Genomic DNA, 26,560 nt, shown 5'->3' on the forward strand with positions numbered 1-26,560 from the left:
ACCCATCTCATCGCGCGTGTTCGCTTTCCAGCGAAATCCTCTACTCTACCAGCGCACTCATTTGGCTAGGTTTACTCCCTCGTCCCTTCCGCCGTCCTCCCACTTCTTTGCTATCAGCTGCTGAAGAGTTCCTAATGATGCCAGCCCTCTACCTCCTGAGTATCGTCATACTCACTTAGTAGCTGACTCCCATCATCGACAACTCCACAAAGCACAAAGCAAGCAGCATTCGAGCATTGAAGCATACATAGGACTCCCCATCTGTGGTAGTTCCACCTTCTCGGCTCATCCTCGGAAGTACCTCTGTACCCCGCAGCTTTACCCCTTGCGCGTTCCAACTAGATACTCTCACTCATCACATACACACAAAAGCATAACGCACATATAACAGCAACCCTAGACTAAGGCATCACAAATTAGGCCACTCTAGTCCTAAGATATGAAATACCTAGTCTGTCTCTAGCATGCAATAATGTCTCATAAAGTGCATAATAGATATTTCATAATACAAAAGTAAGAGTATTTTGGGAAATCACCGTTTGGCTCTGGCTGATTGTACACACTGCTCTTTCTTGCTTTCTCTTTGAACTCTTATTCACTTTTAGAAAACCATTTATTTGGAAAACGTTTTCTTACTTCCTCAGTTTGAGTCCAGATTTACCCGTAGGCGCGTCCGAATCCCTCAAACCAAGGCTCTGATACCAATTTGTAACACCGTGATTTCCAAAAAACAAAATTTTTATTTAATTAATCAATTTAAAATTAAAGCACTTGTTTAAAATCTTATTCACATTCGAATTACAAAACATAGTTTCATTTTCTTTATAATAGAAGACCAGGATCCTCCAAAAACACAACTCTTGCTTCGGTGTGTACAATCGAACCGTTGCCATTCCGCGTGACTGTAAGAACCTGAAACAACATAACATAAACAACGTAAGCACGAAGCTTAGTGAGTTCCCCAATATACCTTACGCACATACGCCTTCCGGCCCAGACCTTTCGGTCCACATAACATTGCCTTCCGGCCCGGATCTTTCGATCCACATAACATTGCCTTCCGGCCCGGATCTTTCGATCCACATAACATTGCCTTCCGGCCCGGATCTTTCGATCCACATAATATATATCGCCTTCCGGCCCATACACATGTATAACACATAATACAATTACTCTAACACATAAAGCACATATATCATATATCATACCTGACCTTTCTGTCATACAATACCTTGCCTTCCGGCCCATATATAAACATGTATATCACGCGTAGCAGCTAACTTTCCATTTATAGCATATAAACATAACACATAACATACTTGACCTCCCGGTCACACAATCAAACCCTTCCGGGTGAAGTATAGTGAGAAGACTCACCTCGCGGTCACTAGAAGATAGCAACTCCTAAAATCCCTTGCACTTGATCCTCCGAGCTACAAGCTCCCTGTAACATCATATATCCCTTATTTAATACTTCTATCTTCCACGTTAACTGACCCTAAGAAATCACACCAGTCAACTCTGGTCAACAGTCCATTGTCAGCTCGACTGGACTCGGCGAGTTCCCTGGCGACTCGGCGAGTCTGGTCGTCCTTCAATCCTCTAAGATTCCCCTTCTACTCGTCGAGTATCCTCTTTGACTCGACGAGTCACTCCTGGAAGAATCGCGGGGCCACCCCGACTCCACTCGCCGAGTCTGAAGAACAACTCGGCGAGTCCCAGTGAATCTTCAAGCTACTCGCCGAGTCTGATCATCCGACTCGGCGAGTCCACGCCATGCAGTCGATCGAACTGCTTCCTGAGACACATATATTCCCGAAAAACACACTCATGGGACTTCTGGACCTCTAATCATCCTATTACCAGGGTATAAACTTTTGTATAACAACATAACAATCCATCTAGACTCCAAATGGGTTTCACAAACCCTAAATCCATACACACATTCACATAACAGGAAATAATCCGAAAGATTACCTGAATCATGCACTCTCAGTGTCCCCAAGCCTCAAAACGTGATTCCCTTGCTGTCCCATTAGCCAAAACCTTGTCCTTCTTGGACAATAACTTCCTCAAATCACCAATGATCTTCAATCCTTGTTCTGGATGCCCACAACCGATTTAGGACCCTTCTCAGTCAGCCAAAAGGCGAACAATGGAGGCATAGGATCCCTTATATACTTCCCAACTGAACGGCTAGGGTTTTCCACTGAACAGCGTCGACTCGCCGAGTCCATACCTGGACTCGTCGAGTCCAGTCGCGAACCCGCGACCAAATCTGCGACCCTACTCGGCGAGTCTTGCTCCAACTCGCCGAGTCTCCCCTTTAAAACACCCCAAAATGCAATTTAACAATACTTGAGATTCTGGACTGTTACACTCCATAGATTGTATCACGAGTGATTGGTGAGACGATAACATATTATATTTTTGAAACTGAGATGTGTGAGTTGTATCTTGCGAGTCGGTTGCATATTGATAATATGTAAACGCACTAGTAACTTGGTGTTATAAAACATATTGTTGTGTGTGATTCGGTGAGTGAGTGCAAGCAAGCATTGTATCAAAGTTTATCCATTCCTTTTATCCAAAGTAGGATAAAAGCGATATCTTTGGGCCCCTCAATGATTTAGTGATGACAAACGTAAATGCTCGGCCGGGCTAGGGCTAATTTGATTTGTTCAATTAGTCAGTCGTCATAAATCGGGAATCGAGATATAGTACAAAGAGAATGATTTGAAATCATATCTCATATGATATCTAGAATGGAGGAATATATGATCCCTTATCTAAAGGACACGCGTATCTGATAGGATCAGGGTTGACAGCGGCTTTCGAAAGCTACGATTGCAGATCAGGATCTGAAGTCATACGCATAATAGTTATTAGACTTATCCAAGTGGGAGACTGTTGGATTAGTGTCTAAGTCCATAACTATTTTGGTATGTACTTGACCCGATGGTGCATGGTCCTTTTGGGTTGCCTTCACCAAAGCAACTTGATAGGATGAATTATGGAAAGAAAGGATTAAATATGATTTATTAATATATTATGAGAATAATATATTAAAGGAGAAATCATATTGTTTAATTAATATTAGTCAATAATTAATTGGTAATTAGTTTTTTGACTAAAAGAGATTAATTAAACTTAAGGGACTGGAATTGTAATTATAATATAATTGCAATTTGGGCTATGGATTGCCTTATATTAGAAGGTGGACGAATTCTATGGGGAAACCCATTAGAAATCGTCCAAGGCCTTAAATAAAGGAGTCCATGGGTTGCTTAGGGCTTAAGCATCCAAATTAGGGTTTCCTTGTTAGATAACCCTAATAGCCTCACTATATAAAGAACCCTTAAGGCTCAAAAACGTGGGGGAACTTCTCTTCTAGGGTTAGAACACGTTTTGGGCATCCTTCATCCTCTTGCTTATGGTGTTTGTGAACCATTAGAGGAGTGACATTTGTGACTCTAAGCTTTCTAAGGTCAATACAAGGAGGAATTGGGATTGTTATTGCTATATAACAATCAAGGTAACATCTTAAACCCATTCTTATGCTAATATGATTACTTGAATGCTAGAATTAGGGTTTATAGTCTTGGATAACTTGCATGTACAATAGAGAAACCTAGATCCAAGCATTAGGGTTTGTATGAGCACATAGGATGTTCTTATGACGAAAACCCATCAGGTTATGCATTCAAAATCCTGGTGCCAGGGAGAATCTGAAAGACATGGTTACAAGGTTGTTACCCAGAGAGAAGTTCAAGCTTTTCTTGGACTTGGTTGATTTTAGTAGGAGGTAAGCCCTTGTAGGGATTGTTGGCAGGAAGGGAGAGGAAGTTCTTGTTTAAGTTGGAGTTCAGAGGATACTCAAGTCAAGTGGAGATTATTAAATGTGATTTGAGCATTTGGAGCATTTTCATGTAGCATTTGGAGCACTTAGAAGTCAATAGAGCACTTAGGGTTTATGGAGCATGTGAGAAAGGAATGGATCATCTGAGAAGGGAATAAATCATATGACAAAGGAACAAATCAAGTGCCAAAGGAATGGATCATTTAAAAGGGGGTTTGGAGCAACTTGGAGCATTTTGAGAAACTTGGGCCAACATGTTGCATCATCCATGTTTGCGACAAGAGGTTGGATGTTACACAATCCATATGCATGTTGCGCCAAATGTAGGGATGTTGCACCATCATGATAGAAGTTGTGCCATGAGGAAGGGTGTTGTGCCATTCAAGTTGAAGTTAGGGAAAGTGGAAGGAAGTTGCGCCATGAAGGTGGATATTGCGCCAGGTAGAAGGATCTTGCACTAAATAGGAAGATGTTGTGCCATCCTGAAAGATCTTGTACCACCTTGGAAGGATGTTTCACCATCCTTACACAAGATGAGCAACATCATACATGTTGTGCCATCTTGGTTCCTTTATAAGCCATGATATCCCTGATGAGCCATGTATGCTATGAAGTCCCCTATGATGCTTAGAAGTTGGTGATTCTCAAGGAATACACCATGTTGTGCCACCATGATGAATGTTGGCTAACTAGTGTTCATGATGCACCACTTGTGCATCATGATGCTCCACGATGGCATAAGGTGCTCTATCATGTATGTTGCTAATACTCATGTGCTATATGTCATGGATTGTAACGAAGTAAATTTCAAAACAATTTTTCACATTTTAAAAACACACTTTCATTCATAATTGTTATAAAAATGTCATTGTATCACATAACAATCCATCACATCACATCCCAAGATCATAATATGTAAAACTCCTCATGTGTGTGTACTGATCAAGCCGGCACCTTCCCGCGATCCTCACTGGTACCTGAAACACATAACACAACACTATAAGCATAAATGCTTAGTGAGTTCCCCAAAATACCACATACAACACATACGCCTTTCCATGCCATAACTCTGTGGAACCTTCCGGTCCAAGTGTCTTAGGGGACTTCCGTCCCAAATCCCGGTAGACCTTCCGGTCCTACCCGTATCGACCTTCTGGTCCATACCTCCTGACCTTCCGGTCCATGTCATCTTGACCTTCCGGTCCATATCATCTTGACCTTCCGGTCCTTATCATACATAGCATACATAACACATACATATCACATATCAACATATAGCACATATATCTCATAGCATATAAGACCTTCCGGTCAGACATCGGTACCCTTCCAGGTACAGTATAGTGATAAGACTCACCTCGGATATCTCGGATCGTCTTGCACTCGAACACACTGGTCTAGCCCCTGCCTAAACACATAACAATACTCTAAAATAAATAATGGCTCTCAAAGGCTAGATTAAATCCACTCTACAAATTCCACAGAAGGGTAAAAGACCATTTTACCCTTCCCTGACCCAAAAGTCCAAAGGTTGAGCAAAACCCTAAAAGTCAACGGAAGTCAACAGGAGGCAGTACGCGGCGCATACCTTCTCCGTATGTGGGGCGTACGCCGGCGAACCACAATCGGAGTCTCAACCCCTTACGTTGCGCATAATGAGAGTTACGCCCATCGTAAGTCTCAGTTTCAGCCTTTCCTTGGATTTTGTTCTTAAACGGTTAAGACACTCCTTCAACTTCTAGATCTGACTCTCCTTAAGCCTCTTATCTGTCACAACTAGGAAATTTTGATGCCTTGTAACTACAAAAATTATGTTAACTATAAACCAACAATGTGAAAGCATGTATGATGCTTATTCAATAACAACAAAACTTCCATCAAACTCTTTATAAGAGCACATCAAATAGTCAACAAAAGTTTGGAAGCCCTAAAAATCTCGGGTTAAGTCCCTTTTGGACTAGGATTTCCTTATTGGATCTAATGGACCAATTAGCTTCCAATTTAATTATCTTGAACATCAAACTCTCAAATGGGCCCTAATTGGACCCATATACATGAAACTTAATATTTTAGGCCTTATAAGCCTAAAATAAACTAGGTTAGCTTTAATGGGCCTTATTGGGTCACAACCAATTTAATTTAGCCCTAATAGGTCATAAAAATCATGCTTTGATTTTTATTGGGCCAAAAATCATCTAAGTAAAGCACAAGATGGGCCTAAGGGAAAAAGCCAAATTTTCTTCCTTTTCCCCTCTCCATTCTCGGCCCAACAACCCAAAGGAGGAAGGGTTGACTTTTCATTTGTCACCTCACTAATATTTGATGGGTTTCCATGCAAAAGATCCCATGCTTCCAAGTAACCATCTTATCAACCATCTCTCTTCTCCTCTCTCTTTTTCTCTCGGCCGAAACAACACAAACACACACACACACATTTCACTCAAACTCTCTCTCAAAGAAACTCTCTCCATCCTTCATAAAAATTTCGAGATTTAGAGCTTGATAAGGAGATTCTTCCACAAAAATCATCATCCAAGGTAAGTTTATGTTTAGATATATGATCTAGCTACTTCATTTCATCAAAAATCTCTTCTAAATCTATTCAAACTTGTGATCTTGCATCTTAGAAGCCTCTAAATTCGAGATCTTCCAAGAAGACTTGCTAGGATCGAAACTTTCTTCATTTCTCTCTTCAAAACCGAAACCACAACTCAAGGTGAGCTTCATACCCCTCTCTTTTCGGTTTTCATGTGTTTTATGGGGGAGAATACAATAAAATGTGTAGATCTATGTGTATGTGTATACTATGTGTGATTTTATGCATGTATGTGTATTTTTATGTGTTTTTGTGATAAACATGTAACTAAAAAGGGGTGATACTCGAGATCTATGATATGAGAAAGGAAACAAACATGATCTAAGTTATTGTACACTAAAAAATTCAAGAATAATAGCTTATGAGATTATGATAAACATATTTCAACTTAAAAACCCATTTTTGGGCTTAAAATGTCAAATATTCAAAACTAGGGTTAAAAATGGCCAAGTCACGGTTTCTTAAGAGCCAAAAGAGTCAAAACAGTTTCCATAATTGTTTTCTGAATAATAAAATTTTCAAAGGACTTGAAATGTAAATTTTTAGCTTAATGGGCTAATTTTGGGCTTTTTGGCCCAATAAGCCCAAAATTGCGAAAAATGACAATTTAAGGGGCTGAAATGAAACTTTCTTCAAAACAGAGGATAAATAGTGTAATAAAACTATTTCAAGGGTTAAAATGCTTTTCACTACCAAAAAGGATAAAAAATGTAAAGTTTTTGGATTTTGGGCCAAAACTGTAAGAGTTGCGAAAAATAGGGTTTTAACCGAGAAATACCATTCTGGAACTGAATCTGTTAACAAAATAAATTTTGAGTTAAGACTATCTTTTCAACAAATTTATGATGCAAAAGTGTCAAGAAAATGTTTTAAGGACTAAAAATGAAATTCTTTTATATAAAGGACTAAAATTATTATTTTTATAAAAAGAAAGGTAGTGAAAAGGTCAAACTTCTACTTTTAAACCAATTAATTCATTAAGTCGAAATACAAAACCACGACTACCGACAACCGGAAAACGAATACATGTTTAACTCCAAATATCGTGATACATGAATCAATCGGTCTCGAATCGATACAAAATAACAAACGTTAAATCAAACCCTTCAATAGATACGCGATACCTACGATGAGAAAACTTACAAACTTTGGGCTTGAGAGTTTCAAATCATGCCTGTTGGATCTTGCAAGTCCATCAAAATGATCTCTGGGCCCAAAGGGATAACGCTTATATGTTATTGGGCCTCCTATGACCCAATTCCGTGTAAAAAGGACTTTCAATAGATTTTATGTGCTATTGGGCCCTAGTGGCCCATTAGTAAGGCTATTAAGGTCAAAGTAATCAAATGCGAGTTGGACCATCATGTCTTTCGCATCCCCAACAGCCTAAGGTACTTACAATAGTAGCAGGACATAGTGCTCCTCTTCTCTTCGTTCGCTAAGGCTTATGAGAAATCAAGTAGACGGAATTAGGACGATATTCAAGGTGGAGTAATCAATATTCATTCGATATGAAAATACAAAAATTAGTAATCATGAATACCTTTCGACATCAGAAAACATCGGGTTTTCCGGGGAATTTAATACTACTTGCTCGAAATTTCTATAACTATAATACAAAATACCCTTCATATATATGTTTTTGAAATCATTCATGCATCAACTTATGGATCTTCACGCTTTGATAAACAAAAGTCTTTTCAAAAAATATCGGATTTTCTGGGTTTTACAAACTACACAAATCATTTTTTCACAACATTGCTTATGAACTCACCAACATTTCATATGTTGATGTTTTTCCAAAATGACTTGTATTCTCAGGTAACAGGTAAGCGGAAGGGTAATATGAAGTAATGTTAGGATGTTATGTTGGTGAAAACACTCAAACAATTTATGTTATGAATGTGTAATGTTAAAACAATGTACTTGATGTGAACAATTCCAGTTGTAATATATTGATGCATGGTGATGTTTATGTTATGGTTCATGTATATTCATTGTGATGATATTCAATTAAAGTCACGCGAGCCCTCAAATGTTTCCGCTGTCTGGTTCGGGGGTGTGACATTATCCCATAAAGTCGGAACCTTTAAGGTTCGGGGGAGTGACATTATCCCATAAACACTCTAACACCTTTCCTTTTTCCTACAAAGGTCTATATCTCATGCATGGCTCAATATGTACGTCCAAGATTGCATTTTTATGAACATACAACTCATATAGTCCTGCCATATGATAGATCTAGGCCAATGGAGACCATTTTCTCATAAAGTCTCCATCTTGGGACCAACAACCCTAGAAATTGGTCCAAGAAGCACACAACACAAAAGACAAGGCAAGTTTTGAGCTTTTTACCTCAGGAAGAAGCTCCAACCTCTGAAAAGCTCGGATCTACTCTTTCCCACAAACTTCTAGCTTCCAAAATGGACTCTTCTTCTCTTTCGCCACCTTGAAATGACACTTAGAAGCTTAGAACACCAACACACTAGCTAGAAATGAAGGAGGACTCTCTATTAGGGTTTCACTCTCTGGAATGGAGGCTGAGGTCAAGGCCATATCATTCCTTATATAGTGCACAAGCCCCAAATTAGGGTTTACACCTGGGCTTGCTACGCCTAGCGTAACCCTAGGTACGCCCAACGTACCCAGGCGAGTCCGCATCCAAATTAAGCGCGCGAGTACGCGCAACGTACTCCTTAGTACGTCCAGCATACTCACTACCCTAACATTTTACTTAAGGGACTTAACTTGACCACTTGGAAAAAGGAGAAGGGTTAAATAGCTTTACGTGAATTTCGGGATGTTACAATTCTCCCCCACTAGAACCAGACTTCGCCCTCGAAGTCTCATGTCGAAAACAACTCCGGATGCTTCTCCCGCATCTCCGACTTCGGCTCCCAAGTCAGCTCGGACCCCCTCTAATGCTGCCACTGGAGCTAAACCAAGGGCACCTCCTTGTTCCTCAGAACCTTGATCTTCCGATCCAAGATTGCGATCGGCCTCTCAACATAATTCAGACTCGCGTCCACCTGGATATCCTCCAACGGTACCACTGCCGACTCATCGGCTATACACTTCCTCAGCTAAGACACGTGGAAGGTATCATGAATCTGGCTCAACTCTGGAGGTAGCTCCAAACGATATGCTACTCTACCCACCCTCGCGATCACCCTAAACGGCTCAATATACCAGGGCCCCAGCTTGCCCCTCTTCCAGAATCGAATCACTCCTTTCCAAGGAGACACTTCCAGGAGTACAAAATCCCCGACCTGAAACTCGAGCTCGGATCGTCGCCTATCCGCGTAACTTTTCTGGCAACTCTGAGCTGTCAACAACCTCTGCCTGACCTGCTGTATCTGCTCTGTCGTCTGAAGCACTATCTCAGTGTTGCCCATCACTCGCTGCCCTACCTCTCCCCAGCAGATGGGAGTCCGACACCTCCTCCCATACAACAACTCAAAGGGAGGCATACCAATGCTCGAATGGTGGCTATTGTTATAAGAAAACTCAGCTCAACTCCCTCCGAAGTCCAACACACATGCCCAAAGCATGTCTTCGAGCGTCTGAATCGTCTGCTCACTCTGTCCGTCCGTCTATGGGTGGTAAGAGGTACTGAAATGCAGCCTCGTGCCTAACTCCTCGTGGAACTTCTTCCAGAACCTGGAAGTAAGACGTACATCCCGATCTAATACAATCGAGATCGACACTCCATGCCACGATACCACCTCCCTCATATACAACTCTGTTAGCCTCTCAGCAGAAGAGCTCTCACCGATAGCAAGAAAGTGAGCACTCTTCGTCAGCCGGTCAACGTTCACCCAAATCACGTCGACACCCCTCGCGGTCCTCGGCAACTTGGTGATGAAATCGATAGAAATATGTTCCCACTTTCCATTGGGGAATCTCAAATGGCTGCAACATGTCATGCGGTCGCTGGTGCTCGGCCTTAACCCTGCAACAGGTTAAGCACCTCTCAACAAACCATGCTACATCCCTCTTCATACATGGCCACCAATACTCCTTCTTCAAATCCAAATACATCTTAGTGGCCCCGAGATGGATAGAAAATCTCGATTTATGTGCTCCATCAAGGTGATGCGCGTCCCGCCTGCATACGACACCCAAATCCGACCCTGAAGGGTCATCAGCCTGCGACTATCGGTAATGAACTCCGGCACCTGCCCAATCACCCGCTCTCTCTTACGGTTCTCTAGTCTCACGGCCTCTGCCTGGGCCTCCTGAATGGTGTCCAACACCGGAGTCATCACTTTCAACCGCATACAAATATCTCGAATCGGGACGCTCTCCGCCCTACGGCTCAGGGCATCAGCTACGACATTAGCCTTGCCTGGGTGGTACAGGATCTCACAATCATAATCCTTTACCACATCCAGCCATCTCCTCCGGCGCATATTCAAATTGGGTTGGTCCATCAAATACTTCAAACTCTTGTGGTCCGTGTAGATGGTACACCGAACCCCATACAAATAGTGACGCCAGATCTTGAGGGCGAACACCACTGCCCCCAACTCCAACTCGTGGGTGGGATACCTCGTCTCATGAGGCTTCAGCTGCCTCGACGCATGCGCTGTCACATGCCCCCTCTGCATAAGTACTGCACCCAACCTCGATATCGATGTGTCACAATACACCACAAAATCCTCCATCCCTTCCGGGAGGGCTAGCACCGGGGCTTCGCACAATCTATGGCGAAGTGTATCAAACGAGGTCTATTGCTCCAGACCCCTTAAAAAAGCAACACCCTTTCGGGTCAACCTGGTGAGAGGCACGACGATCTTGGAGAAATCCCTGATAATCTCTGATAATAGCCGGCCAATCCTAGAAAACTTCTAATCTCGGTGAGTGATCTCGGCACCTCCCATCTCATAACCGCCTCAATCTTGGCCGAATTGACCAATATCCCATCCTGGTTAACGAGGTGTCCCAAGAACTGGACCTCTCGTAACCAAAAATCACACTTAGTGAATTTGGTGAAAAGCCCATCCGATCTTAATACCTCGAGAATCTCTCATAGATGCTCCTCGTGCTGCTCTCTAGATCTCAAGTACACCAAAATATCATCAATGAACACGATCACCGACTGATCCAGCATCGGCCTGCACACCCTGTTCATGAGATCCATGAACGTTGTCGGTGCATTAGTGAGCCCAAAAGGCATCACCACGAACTCGTAATGCCCATAACGAGTTCTGAACGCTGTCTTCTGGATATCTTCATCCCGAACCCTCATCTGATAATATCCTGACCTCAAGTCTATCTTAGAGAACCAAGACGCCCCTTGCAACTGATCGAACATATCATCGATCCTCGGTAACGGATAACGGTTCTTGACCGTCAACTTGTTCAACTCCCGGTAATCAATGCACATCCGGTGTGAACCATCCTTTTTCTTGACAAAAAGGATCGACGCTCCCCAAGGTGAGCTACTCGGTCTAATAAACCCTTTCCTCAGCAGCTCCTATAGCTGCGAGGATAACTCCTGCATCTCTGGAGGCGCAAGGCAATAAGGCGCCTTGGCGATAGGCGCTACCCCAGGAACCAAATTGATACAGAACTTTACTTGCCTCTCGGGAGGCACACTCGGCAATTCCTCAGGAAAAACATTCGGGAACTCGCACACGATCGGAACCTCATCAATAAAACTTGGCCTCTCAGCAGCCACTCGTGTGTCCATCACATAGGCTACGAACCCGCTGTAGCCCTGCTGCAAACTCTGTCTCGCTCTGGCAGCCGAACAAAACGTTGACCCACATCGGGTACCCTCGCCGTACACCATAAGTACTCCCCCACTAGGGTCTCGTATCGTCACCAACTGACGCTCGCAGTCTTTAACAACTCCAAATAGGCTCAACCAATCCATGCCCACTATGACACATACGTCCCCCATCGCAATCGGGACCAGATCTATCGGGAACTCCACACCGAAGATCTCAAGTATACATCCTCGAATCACATCCGTGGCATACACCGCTCGCTTGTCAGCTATAGAAACTCATAGAGGTCGATTCAACGCCTCTCGTCGGATACTGATGTGATGATTAAATGCCAAGGAAACAAATGAGCGACTCGCACCCGAGTCAAATAACACCAAAGAAGGTACATAATTCACAAGAAAAGTACCTACGCATATCATAATATAAGCACAACACCTCAAACTCAACATAAATAAATGAAAGAATACATACCAGCCACGACATCGGGTGCTGCACGGACCTCCTCTGCTGTCAACTGGAAGGCTCTCCCATGAGCCTTCGGTGCCTCGGCCTTCACCAGCCGAACCTCAGAAGCGCGCACGACGGCAGGGGAAGATCGCTGTTGTGCTCCCTGTGCTGTCCCCCGCAGCTGCGGATACTCGGCCTTCTAATGAAAGCAAACCATGAATCCCTTGGGGCAGTCCTTGGCTATATGCCCCTCCTTGCCATATTTGTAGCAAGCACCTGATCGACAAACCCCATCGTGTCCCTTGTCGCACTTTCCGCAAGTGCGGCCCTTCTGGCCTCCAGATCTCGAATCGGTGGGCTTTGCCCGTTTGGCTGCCGGTTGAGACTGTGTCGGCCGCCTATCCATCCCCTGAGACTCGGCCTCCTCCCTGGCCTGAGTCTCCAACTCAATCTCCCTCTTTCGGGTATTTGCCTGAAGCTCAGCAAATGTCCGGTAAGTCGAGTTCGATACGAACTCCCGAATGTCCCTCCTCAGAATGCTCAAATATCGGCTCATGCGTGCTTGCTTGGTAGACACTTGCTCAGGGCAGAACATCACCCTCTCATGAAACTTCCTGGTAATCACAGTAACCGAATCAGTACCCTGCTTGAGGAACAAGAACTCCTGAGCCAACCGCTCCCTCTACACTGGGGGAACATACTCGTCTCTGAACATGGTGGTGAACCTCTTCCAGGTCACATCCGGAATCTCTGCAAGAGTGAAGCTCGCCGTCATGAACTTCTACCAGTCCTTCGCTCTCGAGCGAAGCTGGTTTAGCGCGAACCGTACCCTCAGATGCTCTGGCCATAAGCATCCCTCGATATCAGAAATCCACCTCATCGCAGCGATCGGGTCCTGCGTCCCATCAAACTCTGGTGGCTTCGTGTTGCTGAACTCCCGAAACAACAACAAGTCACCTCCTTGAGGCCTGGCAGCAGCAATAGTTGCAGTAGCTGCAGCAGACACAGCCTCAGTCACTACTGCGTACCGCTCATCAAAGATCTCAATCAATGTGGTCTTAATAGACCCAAACATCTCTTGAATCTCGGCTCGGATAGCAGCAACCACCTCCTCATGAATCAACCTGCGGATCTCCTCCTCGCTAAAACCACTGCTCTCAGGTGTGTGGTGTGTCCCAACCATGATGTCTCTCTGAAACACAACATAAAATATCATATACCCGCTCGATCATACTCGCACTCGATAACACATCCCTACTTGTTCCCTAGTACCCTAAGGATTCTTACTTGGATTGCGCACTAATACGATGTCTTTAGTAGTACGGGCCCTTATACTACCGCCCATACCGCATTAGTATTCACCCCAAGTTCTCCTCCTTGGATCCCAGATCACAAGTACTCTACACTTCGCTAGCATAGACTACCCTTCGGTAGATCTCTCATAAGCTCCTCACTGCTATCTACTCACTCTCAAGCAGTATAAATCTTCCTAGGCTAAGGCATCACAAATTAGGCCACTCTAGTCCAAATATGAATACCTAGCCTACTCTAGCATGCATATCATATCATAACCTATCTCATAACACATAATGTAAGGGTATTTTGGGAAATCACCGTTCGGGTGCTGACTGATCGTACACACTGCTCTGTTCTGCCTTTTCCAAAATCCTTTACTCACTTAGAAAAATTGTTTATTTATGAAAAACTTTCTCAAATCCTCAGTTTGAGTTCAAATACATCCGAAGTTGCACCCGAATCCCTCAAACCAAGGCTCTGATACCAACTTGTAACGACGTAAATTTCAAAACAATTTTTCACATTTTAAAAACACACTTTCATTCATAATTGTTATAAAAATGTCATTGTATCACATAACAATCCATCACATCACATCCCAAGATCATAATATGTAAAACTCCTCATGTGTGTGTACTGATCAAGTTGGCGCCTTCCCGCGATCCTCACTGGTACCTGAAACACATAACACAACACTATAAGCATAAATGCTTAGTGAGTTCCCCAAAATACCACATACAACACATACGCCTTTCCATGCCATAACTCTGTGGAACCTTTCGGTCCAAGTGTCTCAGGGGACTTCTGTCCCGAATCCTGGTAGACCTTCTGGTCCTACCCGTATCGACCTTCCGGTCCATGTCATGTTGACCTTCCGGTCCATATCATCTTGACCTTCCGGTCCTTATCATACATAGCATACATAACACATAAATATCACATATCAACGTATAACACATATATCTCATAGCATATAAGACCTTCCGGTCACACATAGGTACCCTTCCAGGTACAGTATAGTGAGAAGACTCACCTCGGATATCTCGGATCGTCTCGCACTCGAACACACTGGTCTAGCCCCTGCCTAAACACATAACAATACTCTCAAATAAATAATGGCTCTCAAAGGCTAGATTAAATCCACTCTACAAATTCCACAGAAGGGTAAAAGACCATTTTACCCCTCCCTGACCCAAAAGTCCAAAGGTTGACCAAAACTTTAAAAGTCAACGGAAGTCAACAGGAGGCAGTATGTCGCGCGTACCTTCTCTATACGCGGGGCGTACGCCGGTGAACCACAATCGGGGTCTCAACCCCTTACGTTGCGTGTACTAAGAGTTACGCCCAACGTAAGTCTCAGTTTCAGCCTTTCCTTGGATTTTGGTCTTAAAGGGTTAAGACACTCCTTCAACTTCCAGATTTGACTCTCCTTAAGCCTCTTATCCCATAAAGTCGAAACCTTTAAGCCTTTGCATGGCTGTAAAGGTCCCTACACCCTCTAACATTTTTCCTTTTTCCTTCAAAGGTCTAGATCTCATGCATGGCTCAATATTTACGTCCAAGATTGCATTTTTATAAACATACAACTCATATAGTCCTGACATATGATAGATCTAGGCCAATGGAGACCATTTGCTCATAAAGTCTCCATCTTGGGACCAAAAACCCTATAAATTGGTCCAAGAAGCACACAACACAGAATACAAGGCAAGTTTTGAGCTTTTTACCCCAGGAAGAAGCTCCAACCTCTAAAAAGCTTGGATCTACTCTTTCCCACAAACTTCTAGCTTCCAAAATGGCCTCTTCTTCTCTTCCACCACCTTGAAATGACACTTAGAAGCTTAGAACACCAACACACTAGCTAGAAACGAAGGATGACTCTCTATTAGGGTTTCACTCTCTGGAATTGAGGCTGAGGTCAAATCCATATCATTCCTTATATAGTGCACAAGCCCCAAATTAGGGTTTACACATGGGCTCGCTACGCCCAGCGTAACCCTAGGTACGCCCAGCGTACCCAGGCGAGTTCGCGTCCAAATTAAGCATGCAAGTACGCACAACGTACTCCTCAGTATGCCCAACGTACTCACTAGCCTAACATTTTACTTAAGGGACTTAACTTGACAACTTGGGAAAAGGAGAAGGGTTAAATAGCTTTACCTGAATTTCGAGATGTTACATGGATGAATGTTCCAGATTCAACTGCATGACGAAATGTGATTGGTTGTCACCATCATGATAGGTCTAATCCCTCAAGTGTAAATAGGGATTTATGCTAAGTCATTTGGTGTGTCTTGTCTTTGTATCCTTAGTGAGTAGGACGAATCTCTGTTGTTTGTAACTGTAATATCTATTTGCGAACTCTGTGAATTAAGAATACTTCCCTCCTTCCCGTGGACTTAGGTCACATTGACCGTACCACATAAATATTGTGTCTTTGTGTGCTTTTGGTTTTGTGTGTTATCTACATTACTTCCTAACAAGGGTAATTAGAACTTGGCAAGTGGCATCAGATTTGTTCTGAGTCTTGACAAGTATCGTCTGCTTACTATATATATATATATATATATATATATATATATATATAGAGAGAGAGAGAGAGAGAGAGAGAAATAGTCTTGGAAGAGGGATGTGGGTAGGTAGGGTTTGTATTTTGTTCTTACGTTGTATTTTAATTAAATAAATAATAAAGTAAATAAAAAGAAAAGGAAAAAAATAGAAAGGAAAAAAATATCATTTCAAACACATTCAACTATGAAATTGACCAAAAACATAAAAAAAATTATTTTGGACCAATGGTGCAACTCCAAAATATTTTGAACCAAAGTCCCAATTTTTGACAATCCACAAGGACTAAATTTGCAATTTTTTTGTATAACTAATTAAATAAAACATGGTGATATATAGGGTTCTAGATTAAGGAAATTAATAGTAAACTAATTACCAGATATATGGATAATTATCTTATGACTAGATATTTATTTTTTAAGGGTTTAAATCCTTCCCTTCCTAGGCCGAAATTAAGAGAGTTTTTCATAAACCCTAGCCTAAAATTCGGCAGCCTCCTCTCATTCTCGAAACCCTAAGAAAGCCCGTAGGTCGCGACGTGACCATCAGAAGGTCATGACATGACGTTGTTGTTGTTTGGTTTTTCTGCATTGCGTTCATGGTGTTCGTTGATTGGGGTGTTGTTAGAAGTTGTAGATCTACTCCTTAGGTGCGCCTACGAAAGAGGAGTCATATGTAGGGCTCTTAACACTAATTATTCAATCAATTCAAAAAGGTTTTAATCATCTACAAAAGGAATGTTTTGTTTTTCCTTCTCTTTAGTTTAGTTTCTTTAGATTTGTTGAGCATAGATCCAGTGGATGGATTATGAGGTTATTATTATTATGTTTAGTTGCTTCTGCCGTACAACTTTGTGGCCTTCAAGAACCCTCATAAACCAACAACTTTGATCCATGATGTAGTAGTGTTAGTGATTATATGGATGCATTAAAACATGTGTAATTAAGTTTAGCAAGTAACCTAATATTTTAAAACCATTAAAATGGTATTTGAGGTATTAAAAGCACATTTAACCAAGTAGGTTGTTGTTTTTGGCATTTCTGGTTATGAGTCGCCATGTACACGAGTTGTAGAATTTCATTTGTAAATCAAACAGGGTGTGTACTCTTCTGTCTCCAAACCTTAAGAACCCTAATAATTGATTTTTGGGCATTTGGAAGGCATTTAATCACATCTATTGATGCCTTGGGGGTAAGAAATTTATGTTTAAGGATTTTGGAAGAGTTAATTAAGTGTAGTAACCTAATTAGCATATCATTGAGTGGATTTAATTATATGTCTTGTTATTCTTATATAGGTGTTCAACATTGATTATGTATCTTATAATGATGGTAATATAGGTATTCCATATTCCTTATACTTTTCTTGGTGTTGGGGGTTCTAGTGGAGAATATCGAGATGTTGGATCTTCATACGGGGTATAGAGCTACAAAATTCCCTTTTACTTATTTGGAAATGTCGATTGGTCGGACGATGGCTCACCTAGCAAGTTGGGGAAAAGTTGTTGATAATTCAAGAAAAAATTGTCTACTTGGAAGATAAAGATGTTATAGGTTGGTAGTTGTTTTACTCTTATTAAATCTGTTTTGGTTAGTCTACCTACGTATTATATGTCATTATTCAAAATGTGGGTAGTTTTGTGTAGATTTTTGGAATCCACTCGTTCTAGATTTTTTGTTTTGGAAGGGGGAAGATAATCTAAAGAAGATTAGTTGGATCAAGTGGGATAGGGTGATGTCAGTGATGTCTACATTTGAGAATGATGGATTGGGAGTGAGTACTTTTGAAAAAATGAAGATGAATGTTCTTTTCAAATGATATGAATTTGTGGGTCAAGGCTGTCAAAGCTATTCACGGTTCACATGGGTGTTTAGATGTGCCAAAGTCAACGGTTATGGGGACTTGGGTTAATATTATTCAAGATTATATCTGGTTAAATAAAAAGGTATTATTATGCATTTTTTGCAAAAGAGGGTGGGGGATTGTGGTAACACCTATTTTTAGGAAGAGGCTTAGCTAGGAAGTGTGAAAGTGAGGAGTTGGTTTGACAGACTTTATGTGTTGGAATTGGACAAAGATTTTTCGTGCGAGATAGATGGATGTATAGGAGTTGGAGAAGGTCAATCAGATCAGAGGGGATGTTGAACTTAACCGACTAACTACGTTGTAACCTTCTGTAGTTCGGTTGCCAATCCGAATGATGCGGATAAGTGGCTGTGTATATTGGATAATTATGATTGGTTTTGTGTTAGTAGCACTCGACATCATATAGATGAGGTTTTCTTAGAAGTTGGAGTTGTTGAGACGAGATGGATCAAGTGGATACCTACCAAAGTCAATAGTATAGCTTAGAGATTGTGACAACCCAAGTTGTCCCGTTACATTTCCCCGTTACCGTTAACGGAATATTCCAGTTTATAAAAGTTCCGTTAATTAGAGGTCGTCAATTTAATAAACATTCCATTTGTTTACACCTATTATGCCGTTAAGTCATGATAAAAGAAAATAAAAACACATAACACACACTTCCATTTAATTGGAAAAAGTTAGTTTTTATTATTACGACCACTAAATCGGGTGCGACCAAAAGCCCCGTCTAACGACAGTATTGGGTAGAATTCCACTGAGCTCCAACTCCCACCCATATATATAGGGGAGTAAACTCCATTTGGAGCTTTTCCACCCTCTCTCTCTATACTCTCTCTCTAGACTCGTTTTCGCCCCGAATCCGCAACCAAACGTTTCCAAATCGTAAGTCCACTTACCCTAGCTTATTCTAAACATATTGATTCATGTTTATAGCTTAGAAATCGATCATAGAAGCTGTGAAAGAGGAGTTTACGGCCTAAGCTCCTCCTTAGGCCGTAAACCCCTAAATAAAGGCCAAAATGACCCCCAAAAGTCCCTAAAAGCTTGGAAATAAATAGAGGCATTAGCCTAGGAGTGTTTGCACATTTAAAACAATCAAATTTGGGCATAAAAGAGAGTTTATGGCCCAAGCACATGCTTAGGCCGTAAAAACCTCTAAACCTTGTCAAAATGTCTCCAAAACACTCCCAAACCACCCTAGGACTTAATACATAAATTATGGGCTTATCCTTTTGGGCTTAGATCAATTAAACATATGGAATTGGAGGATTAAAAGGAGTTTATGGCCCATACATGTGTCAAGGCCGTAAACTCCCCAAACCAAGCCAAAATGTTGGTTTTTGTCCCCCAAATGGCCTTAGACTATTTTTATAAAATGCTAGGAATGATTTAAGGGCTTAAACTCCAAGAGTTGTGGGTGTATGAGAGTTCACGGCCCAGCCATAGAGCTTACGGCCATAAACTCTCAAAGATTGGTCATTTGGACCATAAACTCTAAAGGAGAGCACTCTTGGAACCCCAAACACCCCTATAGCCTTGAATAAATTACTAGAAGTGATATAAGGGCTTGAAACTTCACAAAACTCAAGGAATGAGAGTTTACGGCCGTAAAATCTCTTAGGAGTTGTCCCTAGTCCGTAAACTCCAATAAGATGCCCTTAAGGACCTTAAACCCACTCATACTATATAGTTTTGGACTTAGAATAATTCCATGAACAAGTTAGAAGCCTTAAAACACACTAAAACCCCTCACCATGAGTTTACGGCCATAAACTCATGGTAAGTAGTCCCTGGGCCGTAAGCTAGGTGATAAGAGTTTACTCTCGGAGATTAAACTCCATTCCTAAGCCATACACACCTTTAGACGCTACCCGGGACACCCCAAACGCTTAACCAAAGTGTTTTCCGCTCCTTTGAGTGCGTATACTTGTTTAATTAGTATTAATATACTAATTGTATGTGAACATATGTTATCATATGTTAAATAGGTCATTGAGTGTGTTCGAGTCCCTACGTGACACCGAACGGCCCAACGACACCTTCGTCGGACCTACTTATACCAGGTGAGTTCATACCCCTGAATGAACCTTTTAAATGTTTTTTTACATGTTTTATAGGGGGGAATACAAGTTAAACATGCCAGTTATCATATCAATCACATGTGATTGATAACCCACATGCACAAGACTTTACCACTGTATATTGTTTTACCGAGTAGGACACTATAAATGGTTTTTTGAAAGGTTTTCACTTGTTTAAGTTCTTACTTTTACTGCTTTATCAAAGTTTCATTTCAAACTGATTTATGAAAGGTTTCCAAAGAATTTCTAAAGGTTTTAAATCAAACTTATTTCACAAAGGAATACCAAGTCGTGATTTTCTTAAAATATAAAGGTTTTCCAAAGTTACGTCTATGTTTTAATACTTCTACTCGATAACGTTTCCACTTCGAGATACACTTATACTTGATAATGTTTCCACTTCATGATACACTTATACCTGATGGACGCTTATACTTATTCACACTCTTACTTAGTGGTACGATTCTACTTCACTTATACTTGATATTGCCTCTACTTCACTTATACTCGATACACTCCTACTTCACTTGATGTCGTCTCTACTTCGTGATACGCTTATACTTGTTCGACACTTCTACTTCACTCGTGACCGCTCCTACTTCACTTGTTAGACACTCCTACTTCACAAGAATCACTTCTACTTGATACACACTCAGTCGTAGTTAGATGTATGTTTGTGCTTATATAGGTACATATAAGTAATAATTGAAATACTTAGGAAGGCTCGTCCGCCCTATTTCCTTTTCTTCGTTGAGATGTGGTCTGGTGGGATCGGATGGCCGTCCAAAGGTCGTTTGATTCATTAGTTATATATTATGTATATGAGTATGGACATACAGGAAGTCTCTAGTCAGTTCAGTTAAGAGTCTCTACCTCTAGTCCACGCTTACATTAGAAACACACTACCCACTATTTGGAAGTCTCTACCCACTATTTGGGATGCATCTTCAGGACACGGCCTTCTCCGTCGTCTAGTTGGTAACCAGAATCTCCTGTAGAGAGAGCGGACATTGTGTGTATAGATCTATACGGGATTGACAACCCCGCACCCAGACTGCTAGCTACAGTCCCAGCCTACCAAGCCAACGGGTGACAAATGTCACATCTTATAGACGCTTGTAGGGCGTCTGGAACTCTAGTCAGTATGGTTACGAGTATCCCGGGTTACCTTATAATTCATGGCTTTAAGGTAACGGTATTTCGCCAACAATTTACACTGTATGCTGGTATCACTTTTTCAGAGTCACACTGTTCTGACCTTGCAAGACGTATCTTTCATTTGATACTGTCTGGGGTCTGTATTCTCTGTTTTGACCTTACAAGACGTATCTTTCATTTGATACTGTCTGGGGTCTGTATTCTCTGTTTTAACCTTACAAGACGTATCTTTCAATTGATACTGTCTGGGGTCTGTATCTCTATTTGTTAGACTGAACCAGGCGTGTCGTTCATTCGATACTTTCCTGGAGTCTATGATTCCTTGCCTTAGTCAACAGTCCTCACTGCTGAGGCATATGTTATTCCCTGATGTCGTTTGCTTTCCTCAATAATCAAATTCGGTATTTTGATAATGATAGCAATTTAGGGAAAATGACTTTTTACCACATAACACTGACCAGTCTTGGTAGAAGGCTGCTTTATTAAAGAAAATATAGGATTTTCTGGAAAGGACTCTAATACACAGTAAACACTTAAACTACTACTTTATAAAGTTATTTGGATAAATGTCACTAAATACTTATGAACTCACCAGCATTTGTAAAAATGCTGATACTCGCTTTTCAAATAACTTGTATTCTCAGGTCAGCAATTAGACAGGTACACCCCCGGAGCTGTTGATGAAGATGGCTTAGTACCTTGTTGTACTTTATATTTATTTGTCTGTATTACTTAATACGTTGTAATGTAAACCATGTAAAATTATTACTATTAATGCAATGTCTTGTTGTATTTTGATTACTATATGCATGTGTTGTGATACTTGACATGACGTCATCCACCCTAGAACGTTTCCGCTGTTCCGGTTTTGGGGTGTGACAGAGATGAATTTTGAATAAACTTCTTACTAACTTTGCTTGCTAGAGACATTGATGTTGAGTTTTCTTTGCACCCCTCTCGCCAATGAGCTGAGGAGAATATGGTTCATTTATTAGTCAAGTGTGAAGTGACGGCTAATACATTGATTGTGATTTTGAGATGGTTAAATTTCCAAATTGTGGTTTCTAATTTTTTAGATTTGATTGCTTTGGTGGATGGTTTGTCGATGTTTAAATGGAAAAGAAAAATGATGGTCACTTTTATCCTTGATATGGGTGCTTTGGTGGTATCGAAACGACACTATCTTTGATCATAATTTATTTCGAATAAGTATGATTCTCATATTAATGATTTAGTAAGTAATAAGCATTACGGGCTTAGAAATAAGTTAGATTGGAACATGAAAACCCCGATTATAAATATCTGTTTTTTTTTTTAAAGTGTTGAATATATTATAAAAAAGCCACATATAGCAAGTAGCTATGAGAAGGCAAAAAAAAAAAAGGAACAAAAACAAAGGGATTTAAGAGGAGAATAAGAAGGCAAAAAAAAGGAACAAAAACAAACAAGTGCAGGGATTTAAGAGGAGAATGGTGAAACTATCCACTCTTCACTGTTACATATGTTACCATTCCTATACATTTCAATTAGAGATACATCGAAGCATGGTTGTCAAAATCGTGATCCTGATTGTAGGATCGTACGATCCTATCTAGGTATGAAAAACGATCTGGATCGTAAAATGATCGTATTTGGGGTAAGATCGCAGGTAGGATCGTAAGATTGTAGGTAAGATCGCAGGATCGAGATCCGATCCGATCCTACCTTCCTTTAATTTTTTTTTTCAAATGAATTTTTTTTACCACTTTATGTCTTTTACTCTTTACCAATCTACCATTTATCATTTTTTATTGTGACTTATGACTGATATTTTGAAGTTTTTATAACTTTTGAACGAAAAATTAAATGTTTGAAATATTTTTCATGATTAAATATTATAAATTAAAATTATATTCTATTTTGTGGGATCTTAGGATCTCGATCTCGATCTTACGATCCCGATCTTGCAAACCCAAAATCGATCCTAGGTAAGATCCCGATCTTGACAACCTTGCATCAAAGTTTGCAAAATCATTCCTAGGTAAGATCCCGATCTTGACAACCTTGCATCGAAGGACTTTATGTTCTCCTCCGCTTTTGAATTTTTTTCTTGCTCTTTGTTCAAAGGGTGGTTGTTGTTGTTGTTTTTTTTAATCGTTCGGCCGTTAAAAAAAATTTAAGAATAAATTTTAAGAATTTCATGGTTTTGGGAACGAACTGATTCCTTCTGCATCTACGAGGCTCTTGATTTAAATTATAGGGATATTTGCCATGTGACAGACACTGAAAGACAACAGAAAACGTATATGGCTTGTATAAAAACCCACCATTTATTTTTACTTACTAATTACACATCCTCTACAACCATAACACCCTAAAACACTAACGTAATTTTAAAGATATCAAATCTTTAAAAATCCATTTTAATGCATAAGAGCAACAGCAGCTTCCTGCACCAATGGCTCCGTCATGTGCACAAAATGCTCCGCCTCCCTCTCAACCTCCTCCCTACACTTGTCAACATCTCTCCCTTCCTTCATCTTCTTCACAAATCCCACAAACTTCCTCCAATTCTCAGGATGAAATAAATCAGGATTCATCCTCAAATACGTAAAAGCACACATCTCATCATTCTCGGACAACGACGCCGCATTCAAGATCTGTTCATGTGCAAACTCATCATATCTAGGCAAAGCATTTTCTCCGGCGAGTTCCACCCCCGCTTCCCTGGTAGCCATAGCCACCTGTTGCACCAACTTTTCCGGCGAACACTGTGCGTCCTGTGGCTGTTCATGGTCACGCATCTCGATGCATGTGAAATTGAAAACCGCGCCATGGCGGCCAAGCATTTTGGCGATCGGGAGGTAGCCGTCTCGGAAACGGGTGTTGTAGTAGCCGGCCGTGAGCTCCGGCGCGTGGGAGCGTGTCCCGTAGTGCCAGTGGATTCCGGCGACTTTGACAGAGATCTTGACACCTAGGTTTTTGAAAATGGAAGTCGCGGAGGAGACTATTCTTTCTCCGTGGTCTAGTAGCATTTGGGAGTACCAGGAGAGGAAGAAGTCGCCGTACTCGGAGTTCCAGCCACCGGATTCTTTTTTAAAGAAGTTGGTGTCCTCCGGCCAGTTGTTGTACTCTCCGGCGTCTGTTGGGCCGGTGCTGCCCCATTCTGGCTTACCATAGCTCTCAGCTGCAGCTTGTAAGCTACTCAGCATATACTGCACCACAAACGTATTGTGTAATTATGTTAACATCGATGTTATTGATAACGAAAATGGCAGCATGTATATGCATCACTATATGTACCTTGTCGTAACACTGAAAGGCTCCGATTCCCGGGAACCTCCATACTCCGTCTTTCTCCGGGTAAGATGGGTATCGAAGCTCTCCGGCTGGACCCATTCCAACTTGAATTTCCTACATGGATTCCAACATTTGGGTACTTCAAAATTTATTTAATAAAATTACTGCCATAAAGCGTTGAGATCACAAATTGGGATATGAATAGATAAGAACAATTACCACGATGGTGTCACCAAGAAGATGACTGAATTTGTCTTTGAAAGCACGCATGTAATCCGAGTAGCACTGAATTGGAGTCCTGCCTTTGAGGCAGGGGATGGTGTCGCAACCAAGGGAAAGATATTCATTGTTTCTTCTTCCCCATTGATCTGTGTACGCAAGATCAGGGTCATTGTTGATCTCCTCTAACACCCACTTTGGAAGAGGAATCCTGAAGAAAAATTCATCAATAATCAGTTTACAATTTCAAAACAAGCAAACACAGTTTCCAATTGGCTTTTTTGTTTAGATAAGTAATGGTTACTGACGTGAACGTTACTACCACGTGTAGCGTATGAGAAATGAAAGAAAGCAACGAAAGGAAGGAGAGAAAATGGACTTACGTGCAGGAATCACCGACGTTTCCGCCGCATTGATGGAAGGACATGACCGCCTGTACCTTTAGCCCATGCTTTTTGGCCATCTCTAACAGCTCCGCATAACCGCCCCAATTATACTCTCCGGGCGCCTCCCTCTCCACCAATCCCCACCACACATCCATCATTATCCCTTCAACTCCGGCGCTCTTCAACGCCTGTAAACTCGCATTCATCGCCTTCCTCCTATTCACTCCGTTCCCCATCGTAACACTATCTAACGGCATCATTACATAAACCGGAACCCCCTTCCCTTTACCTCCAACGCCACCACTTCGATGCTCTCTCACCACCACCTCCTCCGTCGGAGCTTCCATTAACGCTTGGCACGCCACCGACAGATCCGCTCTCATTCCGCCTCTCACCGGACTCATCGGTGGAGACGGCGACAACCTGTCCATCTCCGCCCCTTGTTTCTGTACCGATACACGGATATTCGCCGGTTGAGATCTCCATACAGCGGACGCACTGACTGCAGCTGTTGTTGACTCTCCTCCCGCCGTGTGACCTGAATCGGTTGAGATTGGAGTCCCAGACAAAGCTCCGATCTGATTTAAACTCATCGCCATTAAATATATCGTTGAGTTTCCACAATAGTTGCGAAATCAGAGTCGAAAAACAAAATAAACCTTCGATTATGTTAAAAGATGCTTATAATTATACAAGTAAACCTTATAATGGCAATAATTTCTCCAAATTGTTACTAGTAATGAGACTTTTGTGAGAGATTCGATGAAAAGGGGAAGTGCCGGAGTTAAGCGTTATATATAGGGCGACTTCGAGATTCAACAAGAATTACGTGAATAAAGTTTTACGATTAAAAAAAGATAAACAGATAATCTTTGATAAGCCTTTAAGTATGTGACACGTGTAAAGGAAAAACACGTGGAAATGTATGGGCCACGGCGGGGGCGACGGCTGTGATGGCCTGATCGACTTTTGGAGTCACGTGGAATGGACGGTGAGATGTGTTTCACTTGAAAGTTCCATGTGTACGCACCTTGAATTCACAACAATGTCACGCATCGGGATGGTCG

The 26,560-nt window shown here is 41.6% G+C and overlaps 1 protein-coding gene across 1 annotated transcript; it reads right to left on the reverse strand.

The window, feature by feature from the left end:
• Positions 1–23,899: 23,899 nt before the first annotated feature.
• Positions 23,900–26,273, reverse strand: LOC111918429 (beta-amylase 1, chloroplastic). Its single transcript, XM_023914100.3, has 4 exons — positions 25,491–26,273; positions 25,108–25,318; positions 24,892–25,002; positions 23,900–24,803 (listed from the first exon to the last, which is right to left on the reverse strand). Exons 1-4 carry the CDS (start codon positions 26,090–26,092, stop codon positions 24,012–24,014), a joined length of 1,716 nt encoding a protein of 571 aa, XP_023769868.1. The 5' UTR covers positions 26,093–26,273; the 3' UTR covers positions 23,900–24,011.
• Positions 26,274–26,560: the final 287 nt, after the last annotated feature.

This window comes from Lactuca sativa, chromosome 6 (genome assembly GCF_002870075.4).
Source record: "Lactuca sativa cultivar Salinas chromosome 6, Lsat_Salinas_v11, whole genome shotgun sequence".
NCBI classification, from domain to species: domain Eukaryota; kingdom Viridiplantae; phylum Streptophyta; class Magnoliopsida; order Asterales; family Asteraceae; genus Lactuca; species Lactuca sativa.